Raw genomic sequence first — 23,172 nt, forward strand, 5'->3', positions numbered from 1 at the left:
GACATCACGGGTTATACGGCTACAATACCCCTACCGGAAGGATAGCACTACTCATGGGGTTATCTAGACAAATATTTCTAGACACTTGGCATTCATGTACTTAAGTCTAAGTGCATATATATATAAGGTCATTAAGGTAATGGGAGAATCTATAACCCTAATTGGTATACAAGTATAAGAAGACATAGTCCCAAAGTCAAGCCCACACATTCATACCATTCTCATATAACAATTCATGAAATTTGAAATAGAAACAAGTATAAACTAACATTATTTTTCATTCGCGCAAAATCACACAATTTTATAAAAGATTACAAGATATCAAAATATTGAAGATTTAAATAACTCATCATTCATACAAGATATGGTTAATTATATTCATCACCTTTCAAGTTTATATAAATATCAAAATCCCAAAGTAATACACAAAAAAGAGTGTACAATTGACCTAAAATAACCCTGAAAATATAAGAAATTAAATGAGCAATAATCAGGAATCATCCAGAATCAAAGGGGGTAAAACACACACTCGAACAGGGAGCGGGGGGTTGGGCCACACAGGGCTGGTCGACCAGTCCTGGTTGATCACCTAGTATAGGGCTCCGGCCAGAAAGCTTGATTTCGTCCCCAATTTGAAATCAACTTGTTACCGGACTTTGAGGTCTTTAATTTGAGGTTTTAAGTTCCCTAAACTACTTTTCAAACACCACAATTGATTCTCAAACAAAAACCCCCAATTTAGGTTTTTAGTGTCACCCGCAGGCGTCTTTGAGAGATTTGAATCAATTTCAAATTTACAGGATTGCATGGACCAACTCTCACAAAGATTGGGAAGCATTAGTGGGATAATAGGAAGCATTATTTTAATGTAATCCAACAATAATAATCACCACAACAGGGCAAAGATTTCATCATAATTACATTCAAAAGAGAAGTTGTGAAGGAGTTTTTGAGTTTCTTTACCTTATCGCACGATTTCCTTTCTTTCTCACACTTTGGCACCACCCAATGAGTGAAGAAGCTTCAAAATCACGAGCTCTCCTTCTCTCCCAAGTTCTCGGCTTCTCTTTTGAATAAATGATGTGTTTGTCGATTAGAGAAACATAAATATGTTTTTAAATCCGAAATTCCGAATTTGCCCGAAAATTGGGTAGGGGTGATTGATCCACTCGGTCAACCAGCCCTATATCTCCTTCATGAGAAGGCCGATTGCGACAGGCTTCAAAGAGTAAAAGGGTCATTTCAATGGCTGTTCATTGGTATAGTTTACCTCATATTTCAAGTCCTCTAGCATTGATTTTTACAGACATGTTAAAACCTCATTTTTATGCCTTTTAGACTGACCTTCTCTCTCTTTTTGAAATTCATCAGAGTAAGCGGGTCTTTATCATGGTCATCCACTCTATAGGTTCGATTTTCAAACACCCGGACTCAACTCATATGGTCCAGAGTTTTCACTTACTTGTACTCCGGGTTTGCGATCTTGAAACCAATGAGTTGAAGGATCAGAAATCCGAGAGATTTTACATGGGGATACTCTAACACTATTCCAAATGGACACACATATGCAGCTTCAGACCTAAATCCTCAACCATATGTGTCAGCGTGACCAACACATATTTGAAGGGTGGGTGCCCCCGGTCATAGTCCACAGGCATCCCAACATGTTAGTAACCAATGCATGCTGGTATGTTGAGTCGTTCTTAACTCAATGGGCAGCATAACCCACCTATAGGGGCTGGACATGAACGGTACCATTGAAGGATCTGTGCATCTCAAATTTAGATTCATTCTTTTCTTTCTTTCAAAAATAAAAATAAAGAAGTTTGCGCAACCGTCAGATGTTTGTATTTTAAATATGACAGAAAGAAATTAAATCTGACGGCTCCAATTTTAAGTTTTTTTCTTGTGGGTCAAGTTTTTTTTTTTCAACCCCGAGGGTGGCAAAAAAAATTTAAACCCAACGGATCCAATTTTAAGGTTTTTTTGCTCCTCATCCATGGGTGGAGCCCCGGGTCAAATTAGGATTAATATAAAAAGCATCCATGGAGGAATGTAGTACATGCACTCCATTCCACTAGACTAGAGTGAAAAGGATTGACCTCATTTGCCAAAAAAAAAAAAAAAAATTAGGGTTTCCCGCATCCACATCAATGGGGAAAAGAATCAATTCCACTAGACTAGAGTGAAAAAAGAAGTTATTCCCGGATCCTTTTAAATTGGGAAAAGAATATTCAAAAGCAATCCCAAGAAGTTAATCCCATATCCTTTTTAATTGGGAAAAGAATATTCAACGGCAATCCTAAATCCTTGATGTAGAGACTTTTATTTAATAAAATTCTAAAGATGTAAGAAAAATTGTTAAAAGTAATGAAACATCCTCTCGAAAAAAAACAAATCCTATCACCAAAATAGATCTCCATAAGGGATGCAGGGCTCAAAGCCAAAAGCAGATCCAGACGTGTATACCAAAGTGGATGCAAGGCTTTTGTGTACTTTTCTAAAATTAGCAATATTACATGCCAAAATCTACATCGTTGTCGTGTACTTCTACTTTTCTATAATTAGCAATATTACAGACCAAAATTTACAACGCTGTGATAATAAGAGGATTACAAAGAATTTATTACATACCAAACTTAACAATATTAACTAAGTCTCCAACAAAGCTGTACTGGAGCAATTAAACCCAGCAAAGCCATTTAATCTTGTGTTAATTAATTATTAACTCACCATATATGGACTGAATATCCTCTCCATCTATCACTCTTCCTTCTGCTAATACTTGTAATTCAAATTTGCACTCCTTTTTCTCCCTTCTTCCGAGTCATTTTAATAATTCTTATTTGTGTTATCTGCTGCAGTTCTTGTCTTTCTTTTTTGCTTCTTTTTTTTCGGTGAATGCAATTCTTGTTCTTTATGCAGTAGTTTTCAAGCTTCAATGCTTCTGGGTTAAAATTTGGATTCATCGTCTAGAATCCTAATTGTTTGGAATTCTCAATGGCGGCTTTCGTTGTTGGAATGAATCATCTGCTTCTCTTCTGTTGTATTCTATTTGCAGGTTTGTTTTTAATTTCTGTAATTTTTTTATAGATTGATTGAACAATAAATACTAGGTTCTTCTTGTACATGCAATGACGTTTAATACTCTATATGTGAATCCTGGCATGTTGTGAGATCACAGTGAAATGCCTAGAACATTCTTGTACAAGGAAATGATCCGAATGCATTTCTTATTTAGCCAATCAGACTTAAGGTAGTTAAAGGAATTGACTTAATTGACTCCATTGGTCCCTAAAAGGATCATACACGGGTACATTTTTGCACAAAATATTGATCTTATTATTTGATTGATCATAATTGTGAGATCACTCAATTACTCTTATGCCAAAACTCCCTATTATTGTTGGTTGATACTTAAGTTTACCATGCTTGATCTAGGTTTTCCACATCTATTATTGAACATACTGGTGCAGCCTAACTTTTGACATCCCTTATAGTCAAGATTGGCTTCCTTTGAAGGTTCTTAAAATGTTTTGGCATATGTAATTTCTATGTTAGATGAATTTCGAGTCAGATTTCCTACCTTGAATTTTCAGTACCATATATTGAGGAGAGATCTACCTTGTTAATGTTCAAAGGTGGGTCTTCCTCATAAATGTATGGTGTAGGAGGTTTCAATGTAAGAACTAAGACGGTAGAAGATCTCAATTCTCAAATTTTATGCTCAAAATTAATAAACCATTTCTCGTATTTTTCTGGCAAAATTGTTCTTAGTTTAAGAAATTGATATTTGATCCTGTTATTGCAGGGACAGCAGTTGAATCCTTGCCCTATGATTATTCAGCTACTATTGAGGCATGCTTTTTCTACATATTTGTCAATGGCTTAATTATCATATTATTGGTATCTTACAAAATGGATGGCATAATTCATAAATGTTTTTTTTATTTCCATTAGTGCTTGGAAGAACCTCTGAAACCCCAATATGGAGGAGGTATTATCATTAACCCGGAGTTGAACCATGGCTTGTCTGGATGGCACGCATTTGGGCAAGCAAAGATAGAGAATCGATCATCAGATAGAGGCAACAACTTCATGGTTGCACATAGTAGAAACAAGCCCTGTGATAGCTTCTCCCAAAAGCTTTACCTGGTTAAGGACATGCTTTACACCTTCTCTGGTACTTCTTCATTAATTCACCAAGATTTACTTATTTCATATGTGGATCCAAAGCTACAACATCTCATGTTATTCTGTCTTCGTTTACAGCGTGGGTGCAGGTGGTTGAAGGGAAAGTACCAGTGACTGCCGTTTTCAAAACAAGTGACGCGTTTATACATGCAGGTGCAGTTATTGCTGAGTCAGGCTGCTGGTCCATGCTTAAGGGTGGTCTCACTGTGAACTCATCTGGGCCAGTTGAACTGTATTTTGAGGTATCTTCCTTCTTATTTCCTCCCTAGCTACTTGTGTGTGTATTCAATTATTAATAATTCACCATAACAGACCAAGAACACAACAGTAGAGATATGGGTCGACAGCGTCTCGTTACAACCATTCACCATGGAGCAATGGAGGGCTCACCAAGATCAGAGCATTAAGAAGGTAAGCAATTTTTTTTTTTAAATAGATTACAGTAAGGCAATATTTGGTTATAATTATCATTGCAAGATATATACAGATATAGCTATATATAATAAGTGACTTCCTAACATTGAAAATATACAAGATAATATATAAACTACCTAAATTTTTTTTTTTTTTTAGGTTACTATAAACTTCCTAATTTGAAGATATGCAAAATTATAGATAACAAAAACACATTAAACAAAACTATTCCTATGTACTTATTTCCCTCAGAGACAACAAAATATATATAAATGCATATAATATAATTCGAATTCATGCAGGTTCGTATGAGAAAGGTGAGATTCCAAGCAGTAGATGCCAAAGGGAAAACATTTGCAGGTGCAAAAGTGTCCATACAGCAGAAGAAACCAAGCTTCCCCTTTGGCAATGCCATGACCAAGGAAATCCTTGTCAACCCTGCATACAGAAGCTGGTTTGGTTCCAGGTTTACTGTCACCACCTTTGAGAACGAGATGAAGTGGTACAGCACTGAGAAATCTCCTGGAAAAGAAGACTATTCTGTCCCAGATGCCATGCTTCGTGTTGCCAAACAGCTTGGCATTCAAGTCCGTGGTCACAATATTTTCTGGGATGATCCACGGCAACAACCCAGCTGGCTCACATCGCTCTCCCCCGATCAAATCAGGCAGGCAGCAGCAAATAGGATCAATTCCGTTGTGTCAAGATATAAGGGGCAGGTTATTGCATGGGATGTAGTTAATGAGAACTTGCACTACTCTTTCTTTGAAGATAAGCTTGGGAAAACTGCATCTGCTGATTTCTACAAGAGAGCACGCCAACTTGATGGTGCCACAACATTGTTCATGAACGACTACAACACGATAGAGGATAGCCGTGATCCAAAGGCAACACCAGCCATGTACCTTCAGAAGCTGAGGGAGATTCAATCTGCAAACCCTGGGAACATGGCAATTGGGCTTGAATCGCATTTCAGTCAAACACCCAACATTCCTTACATGAGATCCTCCATTGATACTCTAGCAGCAACAAAGCTTCCCATCTGGATCACAGAGCTCGATGTTGCAACTATGCCTAATCAGGCACAGTACTTGGAACAGATTCTGAGAGAGGCTCACGCTCATCCAGCCATTAACGGAATTGTTATGTGGGCGGCATGGCATCCTCAGGGTTGTTACCGGATGTGCCTCACTGATAACAATTTCAAGAACCTCCCAACAGGCGACGTGGTAGACAAGCTTATCAATGAATGGAGTCCCAGAAGTCTTGTTGGCTTAACAGACAGCAATGGCTCTTTTGAGATTTCACTCTTTCTTGGAGAATACTATGTAAGAATCACTAACCCATCTATGAATTCCACCTTAACTCAGAACTTGCGAGTCACAACGGAAGACTCACAGGAGACAGTGCTCCAGTTTGTCACTGACGGTTGAGAATTTCTTGTAAAGTAATCTGTTCGTCAAGACAATAATAAATAGGAAAATTACTTTTCCCTGTATTATAGCTTTATTACTAAAAGAACCCTACTCTATATGAAATTACTGTTGCCCCTCAATTATAACAATGTTAAGCGACCGTTAAAGTTGAATGTTTAATGTCTATTTTGCCCTTTTATAATTAAAAATATCAAATAAAATATTGTCCTCATTTAGAAAAAAAAATCATATATAATAATTTTACATGTGTACTTTTATCATCTTGAATTAAAAAAAAAAAAAAACCCTATTGGTAGTAGGACTTCTTAAAATAGCTAACTTTAAATTAGACAATAAATAAATAATAATCTATTGAAAGTAGAAACTTCTTAAACTAATAACATTAAACTAGAAAGTAAATAAAAAAATTAAAAATAACACAAAAAATTAAGAATTACTATTTTTTTTATTACCAAATTGAAAAGTAAATATCGAAATTTGAAAATTAGTATCCCTTAATTTTCTCTCTTTCTTTTGACTAGAAAAGAAGATTGTTTAATTAAGTTTAAGTTTTCCCTAATTACTCAAGATAGTAATGTAATTTAATATAAAGTGTAAATAAATTATATAAGACTATAGAATTGATTTGGGATTTTTAAATAAATAAAATACATCATATCATCATTTAACTAACGGAATTTAACAGTAGGGGACATAGTAATTACAAGCAAAGTTGAAGACTGAATTAGTAATTTCAAAAAATACAGAGAATAAATTAGTAATTAAGCTATAACACAGTGAGACAATAGTAATCATCCCTAATAAATATTGGAATTCTTGAACAATAAAGTGATCCAATTTTCTCTTTAGAAGTTTGTATCAAGTCATTCTTACGTTCAGAGCCTTCTTCTGTTCTCGCCGTCCAGCCATTGGATGAGCGATACGTGGACAGATATGGTAACCACAATCCTAAACCGATGATTCGGTTCGGACAGAATCAGGCATCTAAAATCAATCGATAAACTAAAATCTGCGATCTAAGAACGATCAGGTGACAAAAAACTGAGTTCATCCTGTTTATCATCCTTCTGAAAGATACAATTACAATTTCCTGGAAAGGAATCAGATTATAGTAGTAACAGCTTAGCAGTTCCTTAAGCTACCTATAAAGTTGGGGGCTAAGGTCAGTTTATGGTTCTTTTACTTGCCCTCACCCTTCTAATGAATAATTACATTACGGTTGAAAAGGGGCCAGAAAAAGAAAAAACCAACGCTGTACAAGAACACAAAGTGCAGAAGGAAACTACTCGCTCCAGTTATCCTGATCGGACGTCAATATCTGCCCATTTCTACTCGCTTCATCCACATTGTACATTGATATCAACAAAATGAGTCGCTATACTGCTGAAAGCAGCTACTAGTTATAGGGATCCAAATTTCAGGCATACACAAGTAAACATAATGAATCTAGGTACCAAAGAAGAGGAGAGTACCACTTCAGAAACTAACAAATTCCTTGGCGACCAGACAAGAATTTGTCTATCATTACTACCTGTGAACAACTCCTGCCAACAAAGCTGTAAGTCTTAACATTTTGTATATAATAATAATATATATGATGTTTGGCAAGTACACAGTATCTAAATATACACAGGAATTTTGCCTTGTATGTCAAGAGTTTTCATGCAAGAATGATAATATAAAAACGATGATAGCAAAGATCTTAGCATAAGTAGTCCGATTGGAGTCCCTAGCAATGAATTTATCAAACATTTCCCAGTTACTAGATCTGTGGATAAAACATTAAAATCAGATGGCATAACAACCAGGGAACTTGATGCCTGGCTCATCCCATTTCCAAGAGAGAAAATTGGGCATTTAGAGGTATTGGGGTCTCACCTGTTCGTGTGAATTAAATAAGCAACAATTCACATTGTCATAGTGGCCACGAAATGTCAGGGACGTCTGACCCGACCAAACATCGAATGCCTGACAAATTCTCACATTAAACCAAGGACCAAGAAAATGAAACACCATAAAGAAGGTAGTAATGAAGAAACAAAAATGTTACCTTGACAGATGTCATGCAGGGAACAAACACGGTGTCTGAATCCTGAGTTACAGCAAGCTGAAGTGCTTTGCTGGTTTGTAGGCGGACAGTTTCAAAATTCACCAATGTGTTACGGCCAGATTCAATATCCCAGAGTCTTAATCTTGAATCAGAGCCTGCATCCACAAGCATTGCAGAACATATGCAAACTGATAAGGATGATGAAAAATTAAGGGGAAAAAAGGGAAAAGGAAAAGACTACAAAGCCTAGGTTGCTTTCGTCAAACAGAACCAATTAGTAAGTGGGTTCATGCCAGCTAGAAAATACAAAGATAAAAAGCAACAATGATAGACTTTATGCATCATGGCAGAAAATAAGGGGTAAGACTAACTAACCAGTCAATGGTCCATACCTGCACTATATCCCATATCAACAGACATTAACAAATAAATTCTGCAAACACTCAGTAGACTTCTATTTCACATTTTCTTAAAATTCCTGACGGTTCCAAACAAAAGTCTGAATTACCTGGCTTAACAGTTGCATAAAACCATGGATGTCCCACTTCCATTACTTCACGTGGACGTGGACATGGAGGCACTTATTCAGCATCATATATTACAATGAGACTCTGAGAAATAAATTCTGCAAACACTTAGTAAGCTTCTATTTCATATTTTCTTACAATTTTCCTGACAGCTCCGAACAAAAGTCTGAATTAACTGGCTTAACAGCTGCATGGAGCCTTGGATTTCCCGCTTCCATTACTTCACGTGGATGTGGACATGGAGGTACTTATTCAGCATCATATATTACAATGAGATTCTGAGGGTCAATTCTCAAAGGATGAGATGCTTCTCCACCACATGATGTTCTGAAAGGATGCACATTTCCACATGTTGTTCTGAATGGAGGCAGCTTCCTCTTCAATAACTCCACTCCTATAGCCTTTGTCACCTCTATTTCATGTTCTTCTAACTCCAACTTTGTGCACTCAGGTATTCCTTTTTCTGGTCAGTGTAGTTCTGCCATTTCCTCCTCATGGACTATTCACTCTGGGCCACAAATCATGTTACTGGTTCTACTTGTCTCTTTCTACTTCTCCAGCTTCAGATAAGGAACCAATTTGGGTTGCAGATGGTCTTGTGTCTTGTCTCCCCTATTTCTAGAAGAGAATCCATCTCTCATTTTACTTCCCTACCATTATCATCTATCCTTCATGTGCCCAAAATTTTATCTTCTTTCCATCAGTAATTCTAGGGATGTAAACAAAACAGATTAGGCTAGGATATACCATTATCAGAAACCAAATCCAAGTGGCAGAAACATCATCTAAATCTGACCAATATTTGATGGACCTTTAAAATGTCCTCTGAATTAAAATTTGGAAGCTTTACGGATACCTGAAATCATCTGTTTCAGGAAAATATCCAAGTAGTTTACCATTAAATGAATATAGATTTTAGGACTCCTGCCCTCTGGTTACCAATTTTAGTGGTGAAGCTAAAAACAACTTGATATTGATAAATTCTTGGTAAAGACGACCTGTACGTCCTGTTCATTTGTCCATATACATTTAGGTGAGATTGGCAGCTGGTGATGATGCTCAATCACCCTCTGATGTTCTAAAATTAATTCATGCAAGTATGCAACCATAAAATCCGCAATTAGATAATTCCAGAAAATATAATGAGTTATTCAGTTAGCTGGTTTGATATATTGGTAGCATTTTGTTTCCTATTGAATGAAAACCATTATAAAAATAATAAAAAATTAAAAAAAGGAACCATATCTAATAAATCTTTTGATGGATTTTCCTTTAAAAATACAAAAATACTTTATATATATATATATATATATATATATATATATATATATATATTAAAAAAAAAAAAAGGGCATCAAGAAGGAAGGAAACAAAGAAATCAAGAGCAGAAATAGAATTCAAAGAAGAAAGCATAGAAAGAAACCATAACACCAAACAAGGGAACCCCCCCCCCCCCCCCCCCAAAACCCCAAAAAAAAAAAAAAAGAGGCCTGAACTGATCAACAAAAATTGCAGAAAGCAATATCAGAATACAGCATCTGATCCATCATAGGGATTAAATAACATAGAGAAAGTAGGGTTGGGGGGGGGGGGGAACCATATGATGAAGAAGAGAAGTAGATCTAAAGCACTGACACACCAGGGGAAGCAGTACCAGATCCTTTGGAGAAAGAAATGAAAAGAGAGGACAAAACAAGTGATACAGTTGGTGCCACAAAAATTAAAATGGATAGGACTAAACCTGAACTCAACAAGTACATTCCATCTTCAGTTACTTTGAGCCCAGTAACAGCACCATAGTGAGCAGTTGCACGGTCATGGCTAGATAGCATCCCTGGATGTACTCTGTGCTTCAAACCCTTGATTTGACCTGAAACCTTGCAAATGGCTGGCAACTGTCTTGAAAGAGCACCACTAGCTGTTTTCCTGTGCAGTGTCTTGTTTTTTGCAAATGAAGACTGGCTTGATAGTGAGGACTTCGATATTGAACCATAAGAATTAAGGTAAGAATCATTAGAGATTCACAATAATTAAACATTATTAACCAAATATTTTGTGACCATGTAAATCTAGTAATATGGAGATGGAACTTCAATCATGAATCATACTACTATATCAAAGAATATCAACAGGAACACAGGAAAAAAATACTGAATAAACTAATAGAGAAAACAGATGAGTGAACATACCCTTAATTCCTGTGCGACAAATGAAATACAGAGCAAAAGTGAGACAAATAACAAGTCCCAAGTAAACCTCATTGGAAGATACATATACACAACACCACAAAAATATATGCACCAACACTACACAAACATAAAAACGAATTGATGCATCATGAATACAAGCATGACAACCCTTCATGCAGTTAGCATTTAATTGTTTTGTCAAGATGTGTGATTGATTGATAAATTTTGATATATCTCAGCCATAGGCTTCATTGAAATTACATTCCCAAACCCTACACCCAACCCAAGTTTATCAATAAAACTTACCCTCTGCAGCAAGATCCCCTACTTTTTCTAATCAAAAGCTTCAAAGCACCACAGACCTTTTAGGAAAATTGTTGATTTCCTAGGGGTCCCAATCTGACTGATTTCAATCCAATGTAGATCAGAATTAGACCTATAAGTGGATAGCCGAAATCCGCTTACGAATTCACATTCGTATTCGTTTAAGGGTTTCTGCATCCGGAATTTTTCTTACCAGAAAATATTTGTATCTGTCCGCTAAGCAACCGGATTCAAATTCGGATAATTGCTTATCGGATTGGATAATATCTGGATAAGTAAAGTATTCAACATTTTTTTTCTCTAAAAAAGGATGATAATCGGATCGGAAACTGGTAATCGATAATCGGATAATCGGAAATTATCTGGTTAGATTAAAGTATTAAATACTTTTTCCCTAGAAAAGAGGTTAATAATCGGACTCGGAAACCAGTAATCGGTAATCGGAAATTGGAAATCATAAATTTAAAAAAAAAAATGACAATCAACAATCAATAATCGGATAGTTTATCGAATCACATTATTATCGGATATCCAATAAAGTTCCGGATTCGAATTCAGATACCTTCTCTAAATTTTTGGTAGATTCGGATTCGGATAGCGGTTTTGCTAATCGAATTCGGATACTGGTGTATCTGAGCCAAATCCGATCCGTTTACAGATCTAATCAGAATTAATGGAAGCTGATACACTTGCAATTCTGAATTTTTAAGAAACAGCTTGAAGTGAAGCTTCTTCCCGCCAATGTCCTGCTAAAACAACAGCAGGATCTTTCTCCTCTAGCACGTTGAATCGGATGGCAGATTTGACCTTCACCCAATGGGGTAGAGTTCAACCCCTGAAAACCTAACTTTGAATCCAGATTGTGCCTTGTCCAACCATTAGATTCTTACAGATTTGGACCAGATATATCATCCCTAAAACCCCCACAGTCAACCCAAGTTTCCCCCAATCCAACCATCACAACCTTGTTTCTTGATAAACCTCACTCCTATCCAAAATCCTAAGAGCCTGTTAGGTTAGAGAGGGTGGATGGGAGTCTTTGGCATGTGGGACTCATGTTTCAGTGGGGCAACTAACTGGAACAGAGAAGTGAAAAAATAGATAGGATGTTGTACTTTTGTAGTTTTCCCAGTTTGCAGGTGTGTTTGGTCAATATGGATGGGAATGAGCGATAAGGAAGGAAAAGACAAAAGGGGGAAGAGGTTCCATGAAATGCTCTAAAGCAGAGTAAATAGCAGCTGCGGTTCAGTTCATACCAGGTAGCTCTTGAGATTGAAGAAAGAGAAGGAACAGAATAATTTTTTTTTTTTAAAATACCATTTCCTCTTTGTTTGTGTACCTAGATCTGATCCAAAAACCACCAAAACTCATTCACTTCTCCTTGCATTGCATCCTTTCGTTCAGGCTGGGTACATCATTTCAAATGAAGCCTGGAGACATAAAACATGCTTGTTCTTATTCAGATACAAACACCATGTGAGAAGAATTGGGTGAAATTTTGGAAGAAACCCAGAAGCTCCGAAGCGAATCTTTACTTTCCAGAAGCACTAAATCAGAAAAGAGAAAGAAATGTTAATCTGAGATTGGATATAACATACCAAACAAAGCAGCACCTGGCCTTTTAGGAGATCCTTCTAAAACATAAATTCAAAATTCCTCACATTAAGAAGAACAAGTCTTTCTGTCCTTGACCCAAAAAAAAAAAAAGAGGCAGAGAATATGGGATGTGGAGGGACATAATAACAAAACAAAATGATGCAGCCAGAAAATCCCCGCCAATCTCACACGCCATACCATGGTTGTCAAGGCGGCAAGGTGACCAAAGCAATTGGGGCTCCACCTAGGCGATTAAGTGACAAAGCAGCGCCAAGGCAGCAATAAGGTGACCAAAGCGGCTGGGTCAAAAAATTTCAATACAACTACTTTTAAACTACTTTTCAATACAACTACTTTCTATAATAAGCTAAACAAATATTCAATAGTCACATTCATAAAAAAAAAAAAAAAGCATTCAAGAATCATAATTATGAAAAATTATTCAAAAAAAGAACACAAACATAAGTTCATCTCATCAAACCATTGTTGTCAAAGTGTTCACCTAGGAATTTACTGATTCATTGATTCTTGATGTTGAGTATGATTCATGCTTCACATTCTATTGCCGACAAGCACAGGGGTCCTAGAAGGCAGCCCCAGCAGGGGTGTGGGGGCAGCGCCCCAGGAGCAAAAAATAGGTTCTGTCACTTTGGGCCTTGGAGTTCCTTTGCAGATTGGGCATCAATTAAGATATTCAAAACAAGGCAATTGAAGACCCAGGCGGACACTTTGACAACCATGCGCCACACGTTTGGTGACTTGAGACTTCTTCATTCATTAGCCCATTTGCTCACCCTAGTTTGAGGGCAGTTTACACCTGAAGATAGGAGTTGCAGAAGGAGATTTGTGCTGAAAGATAAAGTCACAGGGAGCAGTTTATGCTTGAAGACAGAAGTTGCCATCTAGCTCAAAGATGGAGTCACAGGGGGAGTGGATTTTTTTTGTTTATATGCTTGGCAAGTGTTTCCTTTCTCCCCGTCCTTCCTTACTGTTTTGGTCCATTTAAACCTTGAGGATGAAAACATCTCGGCTGCAACAATCGACACCAATTTTTGCAACCATTGAAGAGAAGGATGTAGAAGACCATGCCATTGTGAGTTTCCTGGGTTTTCAGCAAAGTGCAACCAATTTGGTGGGACTTTGAAAGGGGTGAGGTGGGAGAATTCATGGGCCATGCAGGCCAATAGTAAAAGTTGACAATTAAGTTCTTGTCTTCACTAAATCACACCTCCTCCATTCAAACAACCTAATATCTACTTGGGATAAGCACATCCATACATCCCATGAGAATTTCACCCTACCCTCAAAACCCCCATAAACAAATGGACACTAAAGTTGTTCTAGAGACCCTACTTTTCCAGCAAACCTATTTCTAACTTTTGGAACTGTTATGAACTTGAAATAATTCAATGTGACCACATCCCATGCTCAACCTCAAAATCTTGACCCAAACAGGCCACCCAAGACCCTGATTGATATACCCCATCTCAACCCTGCAAGAATTCAAAAATCCCATCCCATATTCCCACACTGCTAAATATAGAACCCAAAAACAACACAACAATAACAACAAGCCTTGTCCCAACTAGGGGTCAGCTACATGGATTCTTGCCTTCCAATTAGCTCTATTTGAGGCCATAGGCCCATACTAGATACCAAGCCTAAGATATGTATATCCTTTCTCACCACTTCTTAATGTTGTCTTAGATCTGCCCCTAGCTCTTCTAATTCCTTCAATATGGATCAAATCATTTCTCCATAAAGGGGCATTTACAGGCCTCCAAAACAATCATCATGCACATAATATACCAAATCATAACACACCCTAATTGATTTTTCAACTAACGCTATCCACCAAAACAAGCTAATTCTGATTCAAATCTCGTAAATTGACCATTAGTTCTTCTAGGGCTACCTCAGAAAGAACTGATGCAGTGCCATAAGGATAGCTGGACATAAATGATAGACTCTAGAAACCAAAGCCCAAGAGGTTCACTCCATTTGGAAATCCACTGGCTCCAGTTAAAGTCATGCCACTTATTGGCAAATTTTCCAGTTGATTTCTATTTCCTCCGACCAACTCTTACTGCCTGCCTCATTTTTATGAAGAAGAACTAAAATAGCAAACTAAAGTTCGGCCAACATCAATCAAAGACATGTTAGAAAAGCAAACTTTTAATCAACCAAAATAGGGCAATAACAAGAAAAACTGAGAAGAAGAAAAAAGAAGAATTGATAGGAATCACATAAGCTTGCGATTCTAGCTTAGAACTCCTAAAATTGCAGCCTCTTATTTATAGATATCAATAGTCTAGAATTACAACTTGAGAAGCAAATCATCTTACCCTCTAAAAAATGAAATAAAGAGTACAACTTATGGACACAATTTTCTAGTCTTCTAAATCCTAAAATATGTCCAAAATAGAAAGTACTTACAAAGGAAAGTTCTAAAATTAGTAATTAACAGAAAATATAAATTATACTTTCTAGAAACTCCCAAAACTTGTGTAGCAACTAGCAAGATTCCTACATTAGAAATACAAAGTAGAGTAGCATCATTGGCATAATACTGTTTCACATTACTGTTCATGTGAACAGTAAAACAGCCCAAAACTTGCATATACTTCAACACTCCCCCTCAAGCTAGAGTATACACAAAGCAAACCTCAACTTGCACAATAAGAATAAACTTGAAAGTTAGCACCAATCTTGAATGCGTAGCAATTGCAGACATCGATAAACACTGAAAGAACTTCACCCAGGAAATAATCAACACCAACAAAAAAAAAATTTTAGCTCTTCATGTTGAACAAACCACCAATAATGAGAACAATCAGCAATTCATAAATATAACAACATCAAAGGCACTATCCAAATAATGCCAACAGTAGGGAGGAATATCCACACTAATTCTTCAAAATTGTAGCTCAAATGTTCATATAAGCACTTTGCAAGAAGGCAAGTAGTTGGTAAAGTATGGGTAGGTAAAAGGGAGGTAGTAGGTAAAGTATGAGGAGGTAAAAGACAATATCAGTTACTATGGACCAAGTAGGTAGGTAAAAGACAGTATTGGTTAATGCGGACCAAGTAGGTCAATAAAAGATAGTATAGGTTACTGCGGACCAGATAGGCAGATGGTAGTATAGGTTACTACGGACCACAATAAGGGAGGTAAAAGTAGTATAGGTTACTACAAACCAAGTAGATAGGTAATGGTAGGTATGTAAAGGTATTGTTGTAGAATCTCATCTTAGGATGCCAAGATCTTCACACATAATATCCTTCAGCACACCTTGAGTAGATACAGAATAAGGTATCATTCTCCCCTCACGTGTAGCATTACACGTGGACAATTAATGACAACTAATTTCCAGCATAAAATATCCCAAGCAACAATTTCCAATGAGACATTATGGTAGATATAATCTTCATCCGTGTAGTAATTTTGAATCTAATAAACATCTTTCAAACTCTCCCCATGGTGGATTAAGATAATGGTAATATTATAATAAACCAAAATATTTTCAAGAGGCTATTTGTAAATAAAGAAATGATAGACATTAAAGGAACTAGATTTATAAATGGAGGACAAACTTGGAAGGAGAAATTCTTAATGGCAAGATTCTAATATAGTATGAGGGAAATGGGTAACCATTAAAGGAAGGTATTGACACACACACACACACACACACAAAAAAAAAATTTAATAAAATTAAATTAAATTAAATTAAATATGAAGGACCAAATCATGAAAATAGGGATATAGAGGGTGGAATTATAGATAGGGCAGGGGTAATAATGTCAATCAAGATTTTTAAAATAGATTAATTAACCGAAACCTAAGTGAAATAGCTACCTAGGGATTCGGAGGAAACATTTTATAGCATTGTAGGTTGTAAACCAGTAGCTGAGATGCAAACATAACTAGATAGGTAGATCGCAGCCCTTATCATATAAAGAAGGAAACCGCTGCCCAGGGATTCAATACTAGGTAGATCGCACCTTAGAGAAGAGACCCAAAAAGGCTTGTGTAAGAACCCTCACGTAAAGGATTGCAATCTGAAACATACACCTAGTCTTTGTCTCAGAGAAAAAAAAAAAAAAAAAAACTTGCCCAGAAATCTATCACATGAAGTGCGTATGATTTGAAACAACACCAAACTTTGTTTGGATTCCCTGGGTTGTTCGTAGCATGGATAATTATTATTTGAGTCCATAAGTCATCAAAAAAACAAACCATATAAATTAGTAGCCAAAACTTGAAGAAGAATCACAAAATAAATTATGCAGAGTGCAAAACCGAATGGAGTAGGAAAAAAATCCGCAATGTGTAGAATCGAATTTGTAATTATAGGCTAGAAAAAGAAAGAGAACTTTAAAAGAGAATACTAAGAACAACACTATTTTGATTAAAAAAAACTCTGATGCCATGTTGGAAAAGTAAACTTTAATCAACCAAAATAGTACAATAACAAGAAGAATTGAGAAGAAGAAATAAGAAGAATTGATAGGAATCACATAAGCTTGCGATTCTAGCTTAGAACTTCTAGAATCGCAGCCTCTTATTCATAGATATCAATAGTCTAGATAACGACTTGAGAAACAAGCCATCTTGCCCTCTAAAAAATGAAATAAATAGTACAACTAATGGAAATAAGTTTTTAGTCTCCTAACTCTTAAAATCTGTCCAAAATAGAGAATACTGAAAAAGAAAAGTTCTGAAATTAGTAACTAATAGAAAATATGCTTTCTAGAAACTTCCAAAACTTGTGTGTAGCAAGATTCCTAAATTAGAACTAGAAAATAGAGTAGCATCACTGGCATAATACTGTTCACGCTATTGTTCACGTGATCAGTAAAACAGCCCAAAACTTGCATAAACTTCAACAACATATTATCTAATGAATTTGTATTCTAAAGTTTTCCGGAATTCTAGACAGACTTATGCAGTGAGCATCATCACGAGAATCATACCAAATAGCAAGCAACCCAATCCATGAAGCTAAAAATAAAGTGAATCTGATCGATTGCAAGGCATACATAAGAAAAAGACCAGACACAGTGACCTTACTTTCATGGATGATTGGTCATGGAGGGGAGGGCGTCTCCCAAGTTGAGTCTGGGTCTGATCTAACACAAGGAAGCATCCTGCACGCCTGATGTCCCAAAAACGAATTGCCCCATCACAACCCCCAGTAACCAAAGTCCACTCACTAGAAGCAGACCATTCTGCAGCCATTACACCATCTGAAATAATAAAATCACAAAGCATCTATAAACCAAAATTCAACATCATGATTGAATAAACTGGTTGCTTTCACCCTAGATTAAAGGTGCAGGAACCAAGACATAAAGAAAACTGTGATTCGAAAAAAACAGAAGACTCAACTACTATCACCATGTTGGCATTCCCATACCAACATAAGTAATTTACATACACATGCACTTTCTGACACAATGACCCCTTTTTTTTCCTCTCTTTTTTTTTTTTTTTTTTTTTTTGGGGGGGGGGGGGGGTTTGAAACAACACAATGGCAGTTTACGATAAAGTAAAAGAGTTCTCATGCTGAAATGATAATTTACCACGGTGTCCAGATAGTGTATGAGTAAATGCCCCCGATGCAATATCGCACAAACGAACTTGAACATCTTCAGTTCCAGCAGCAATCAGCATGTGAGAAGTAGCTATTGGTGACATAGCTGTCCTATAAACCTTTCCGGGCATTTTAAAATTCGCCACCACCTATATCACGGTTGTGCAATACAAAACAAATCAAAACCAAAAATCAGGAGAAAAGTTTTAGGGCAGAAATCTGTTGCATACCTGCAAAGTATTTGTATCCCAGACATTAATACGGCGATCAAATGAACCTGTGATGAATAACCCTGTGTCAACAGGATACCAAATGGCAGAGGACACAGAAAATCGATGGCCGTGCTCATGTTGCTTGTCAACAAACAGGATGTGCTTGTGTTTTGCAATAAGACCACCTCCCCCATAATCACTAGCACACTGGACATCATAAACAGCAGCTGATCCATCAGCTGCTCCAGATAACAAATACCTTCTCTCTGTCAAATCAATCTGATATTACAGTAAGAAATTTTTCATCAATATTTGCCAAGTATACAAACAATATTGGGAATTTTCTAAACTCCATATAACCCAGGTCTGGATATAGTGTAGGACATGAGACCATAAGCAATAAGAAGATGAAATTCCATCCTTCTTGGCCCCAAAGCGGAGGAACCACAAGTAGCTTTACAGATTTTTTTTTTTCTTCTCATATTTTCTCTTGGCTGAACTAATTTGGAGTGCTCTGGCCAGACTGGTCAATGATGACAATTATATGAAACTACTAACTACCTTCTTTCTTTCCTTTTGGATTTGGAGGTAGGGGGTTGTTGTTGCCCAGGATGGGATCTAATTTGGTACTCAATTTACCAGCACAGACAATTTTCCAGATGAAAATATGTTCAAAAAAACAATAAAAATACTGGAAAGGCATGAGCATGACTTGATAAGAAGCGTTGAGATTCAAGTATTAGCACAAATTATCACAAGTTTTTTTTTTTTTAAATAAAAAATTGTCATCTAGATAGATATAATAACGCTGTTACCGTAGGGTACAAGGCTACCACTATTTCATTGGTTCATGAGAAACGAAAAAAATCCCAAGGTTTCAACCCAATCAATTAGAAACATCTTAGGACGAGCTCAAAATTAAGACAATATCACTGCGATAAGAAAGATTGCAGTGATGCAAACACTCAATGTGGTACTGCAGAGAGTTAAATGAACTATCTCAGGTGTTCAACCGGAAATACCTATATATTTATCGAGGTATAACATTTATTAGTTTCTCAATTACAATCAACGAGCCCAAGCCAACATGATAAACTCAAGGACAAACTGAAAGCCCAAGAAGCAGAAGACAACAGCTTGATGAATCGCAGAATTTCTCACAAACGAACAGGCAAAGTACCAAAAGTAGGAATAATCAAATTAAGAGCATAGGAGTACAACCTACCCAGGATCCTACCCCAAAAAAAAAACACCCACTAAGGATAGTTCAAGACTAATAACCAAGAAAGAAAAAGAAAGTAAGGGCTTCGATCAACGGGAATAGAATATTGAGAACTAGTAAAAGAAACCAAATGAAATTAACCAGTGAAGAGCTTCATAGAGGGAAGGAACCTGGAGGGTATTAATGGCGCCAGAGTGGGGTGAGATGATCTCCTTGTTGTTTGAGAGTTCAAGCGAGGCGACACGGTGGGATCTAATACGATTGGCGAAAGAAAAAGGTCGGAGTTTTCCAGCTTCTCTATCTCGAACCCCCTTCCACATTTCCGGTGCATCTTTGTCGTAGACCAGACGCTAATCCTAAAACCGATACCGGCGATTTCAGACCGATTTTGATTCTTGTTCAAGTATCTCGGGAATTAAGGCCAATCGAACTTTGCTTTGTTTTTTCCATAGTTCCAATCGAGGGTATCGATCCGTTTGGTCGGACCAGATTTGGTTTGATTTCACGGTTTTGACGTGAGGGTGATTTCAACCAAAAGTAAAAAAATAGGGTAATTTTCATCTGGACCCCCTGAGGTGATCATTGTCATTTTTAGTCCAAACAAATGGACACTTTGCATCTACCTCCCCTGAGGTATCCAATAAGATCAATTAAGGATAAATTGTAATTTTTTTGACCAAAATACCCTCATAACTATTCTACCGAAGATGGCATCATGCTTACAAATATCTAACGGTGAAAATCAAAAGAATGGGATATTTGCATAAAATGAATTATTAAACATGATTATAAAAATAAATAAATGTGGGTTCACTGTAAAAACATATAAAAATATCCGTAGGTGATCATACCCCTCCCGAAACGCTCTGCCGGAATATTGGGCGGAGCAAGGTGGTGGCGCACCGCAACGGCATTGCCACCAGGGAGCATCCCGCTCGATAAACCATAGCGGAAATTGTAACCTCGATTATAGAGAGAGAAAAAAACCGCCACCTCCAACCAAGAATCGAAGGAAGAGAAAAAGGGTGAAAAACAGAGAAAAGCACAACGAGACGGCTGAAAATAGCCCCGATTCCCGTCAGCACTGCTGGAGATAACTCAAAAACAACGGGATGGGAATGGGGCCACCACCGAACGCTGCCAAACAGAATGGTGTCTGAAGAAATATGAAAACCCAGCAATCCCTTGGTGGTGGTGGTGCCCCCCCCCCGAGCTCCCACCGCTCACCACCACCAGCAGGAAGCGGCCCCCACCGCCATCCACCACCAGATGGAAGTCGGCGATCCCGCGATCAACGAGCAAGATCTGACTTCAACCTGTCCCAAGAAACCCAAACCGCGGCGGTGGAGCCAATATTCAAGTCACGAAAAGGAAAACAACCCGGACAGGCCCCGCGCGAATCAAGAGGGACGCGGACAAAACGGCGGGGAGAAGAAGATCTTATAAAAATTGTTCCCGGGAACCCACTATTTGATTTTATATGAAAAGTGAATATTCAAAATAAAGATGGGAATTTCCCTTGATTTCACCATGGATTAATGAAAACAAGCAAATCACGGAGAATAGATATGAGGATATTTTAGCATAAAATTATAATTTGTCCTAATGATCTTATGGATACCTCAGGGGAGGCAGATGCAAAGTGTCCATTTATTTGGACTAAAAATGACATCTATCAAACCTTAAGGGGTCTAGATGAAAATTACCCAAAAATATATGAGAATGGTCAATGTGGGTTGGTAAAGTTGTAAGATCTATACTTCTCAGTGGAGAGGTCATGGGTTCGACATTTGCGAACAACAAAGCTCCTTGCGATGATCTAATCAACACAAGCTAGCCCATATAAACCTCAAATACCAAAAGAAATATATAAGAATGAATTGAGTCGAAACAATCTCAATTTGCCTAGTAAATATATTCAAATTTGAGAACCAAAATGTATGTATTTATTTTTGGGTTTGTATAATTAACTTTCTTAATTATCACGTTATATATTATTACCAAAAAACAATTTATCACGTTATATATTTGGCAGATTGTTTTCTTATTAGATACAAATACATCACCTTGAGAGTGAAGTTACATTTCAAAAACCTCGAGGGTGGCTCAATTGGCAAAAGACCAACGCTTCCACGTAGGAGGTCAAAGTTCAAATCTCCATGGGGCCATGGGCGAAGCCTCGCTTATATTAATTATATAAAAGCTCCCCTAAGGATATAGTCATGGTGCACGCAAGCTAGCCCAAATGAACCTTGGATCCAAAAAAAGTTATGTTAACATGTTATTACCTAACGTGAATCTACTTCATGTTAGGTAATGGGTCTATGACCTTGGACTAGTTTATTTAATGAAATTTGTTTATTGTTGACAAAAAAAAAATGTTCTTCACGTTCACAAATTTTCATGCAATGTCCCCTTTGACAATTCTCCTCCATATATGTTGCTTAGATCTAATTTTCCTAATTAACTATCCATCCTCCCATCCCTTCACCCTCATGCATGAGTCTACTCATGGCTCATGGCATGGCTTGTGTTAGACCCTCTATGAGAGTGGGTGGGAGGATGGGTGGACAGCCCACCTAGGTGGTGAAGATCTGAACTTATTAACTGATGAAGGGTGACTTCTCTGCATGTATTCATCTTTATTTTTCGCTCTTTTAAAGTTTTATTGGGAGTAGGAAATATGAATAGTGGCAGCATTACTAGTCCTGGTTGTGGAGCTTACCCAATGGGATTGAGGGTGTGGAAGGGATATGGGAAAGACGAAGATGTTGGATGACCACAACTACAACAAGATGCATGAGTGGATGATCGATGAACTCCTAGCCGTTGAATGCAATAGTGTATGTGCTTGCACATGTAATAGAAGGCCACCCATTTTTTCTCCTTATAAATGAAGGTTGGCTTCTCAATCTCAGTTCTCTCACTATGGTTCATCCCTAGCTTCCTAGTTTTCCTCTTCTCTAGCTAGACACCAACATTTATGTCTTTCTTTCCATTATCCCTATCATATTACTAAGAAGGAAAGAAAAGCAAACCAACCCAATGCCAAGACAGGGTTCTTTTATATTTTAATTATCAGTGAATGTAAGCAAGCTTGCCTTTCCTCACTAGTACGAGAATGGAGATTGGATCACCAAACTGTGAGAAGGGCGCTACGCTTTTCACTCATGGGTGGTGGTGGTAGTGGCTTAAGGCATTGCCTGTGAAATTCAAAGCCATGATAGTACTTGGGGTGGTAGAGACGATACTAAAGGTGGGTAAAGATGACCCACGAAGGGTAATCTGCTCTCTGAAAGTGGGCATTGCGGTTCTTAATTGAGTCATCTATCTTTACCCACCTTCAATATTGTCTCTGCCACCCCAACTATCATGGCTTTGAGCTTCACATGCCTTGATCATGAGCCACTGCCG

The 23,172-nt window shown here is 37.4% G+C and overlaps 2 protein-coding genes across 3 annotated transcripts; one reads left to right on the forward strand and one right to left on the reverse strand.

Moving 5' to 3' along the window:
• The first annotated feature begins 3,000 nt into the window (after window positions 1-3,000).
• Window positions 3,001-6,041, forward strand: LOC149028168 (endo-1,4-beta-xylanase 5-like). Its single transcript, XM_089147775.1, has 6 exons — window positions 3,001-3,061; window positions 3,812-3,858; window positions 3,961-4,183; window positions 4,273-4,436; window positions 4,507-4,605; window positions 4,911-6,041. The coding sequence occupies exons 1-6, from the start codon at window positions 3,001-3,003 to the stop codon at window positions 6,039-6,041; spliced, it is 1,725 nt and encodes a 574-aa protein (XP_089003901.1).
• Window positions 6,042-6,679: 638 nt separating this feature from the next.
• ATCSA-1 (Transducin/WD40 repeat-like superfamily protein) lies at window positions 6,680-20,156 on the reverse strand. Of its 2 annotated transcripts, none has more exons than XM_089168954.1 (9): window positions 19,929-20,156; window positions 18,555-18,815; window positions 18,314-18,473; window positions 17,802-17,977; window positions 10,363-10,597; window positions 8,095-8,249; window positions 7,923-8,012; window positions 7,516-7,575; window positions 6,680-7,385 (listed from the first exon to the last, which is right to left on the reverse strand). In XM_089168954.1, exons 1-8 carry the CDS (start codon window positions 20,076-20,078, stop codon window positions 7,528-7,530), a joined length of 1,275 nt encoding a protein of 424 aa, XP_089025080.1. In that variant the 5' UTR covers window positions 20,079-20,156; the 3' UTR covers window positions 6,680-7,385; window positions 7,516-7,527. The 2 variants fall into 2 exon arrangements, with proteins under 2 accessions (XP_089025080.1, XP_089025073.1); XM_089168947.1 differs by having other exon boundaries at window positions 6,682-7,385; window positions 7,516-7,588.
• Window positions 20,157-23,172: the final 3,016 nt, after the last annotated feature.

Source organism: Hakea prostrata, chromosome 1, assembly GCF_041222555.1.
Source record: "Hakea prostrata isolate BN-2017 chromosome 1, UWA_Hpros_2, whole genome shotgun sequence".
NCBI lineage: Eukaryota > Viridiplantae > Streptophyta > Magnoliopsida > Proteales > Proteaceae > Hakea > Hakea prostrata.

What these genes read in the sequence shown, in the direction of transcription:
- LOC149028168 (XM_089147775.1), top strand. Translation starts at nt 3,001, where the DNA reads ATGGCGGCTTTCGTTGTTGGAATGAATCATCTGCTTCTCTTCTGTTGT. An exon ending in CATGCTTTACACCTTCTCTG is followed by an intron (nt 4,184 to 4,272) that starts GTACTTCTTCAT and finishes CTTCGTTTACAG; the next exon opens with CGTGGGTGCAGGTGGTTGAA. An exon ending in AAGATCAGAGCATTAAGAAG is followed by an intron (nt 4,606 to 4,910) that starts GTAAGCAATTTT and finishes GAATTCATGCAG; the next exon opens with GTTCGTATGAGAAAGGTGAG.
- ATCSA-1 (XM_089168947.1), bottom strand. Translation starts at nt 20,078, where the DNA reads ATGTGGAAGGGGGTTCGAGATAGAGAAGCTGGAAAACTCCGACCTTTT. An exon ending in GCGCCATTAATACCCTCCAG is followed by an intron (nt 18,816 to 19,928) that starts GTTCCTTCCCTC and finishes CTGTAATATCAG; the next exon opens with ATTGATTTGACAGAGAGAAG. An exon ending in ATGACCAATCATCCATGAAA is followed by an intron (nt 10,598 to 17,801) that starts GTAAGGTCACTG and finishes TCAATATCGAAG; the next exon opens with TCCTCACTATCAAGCCAGTC.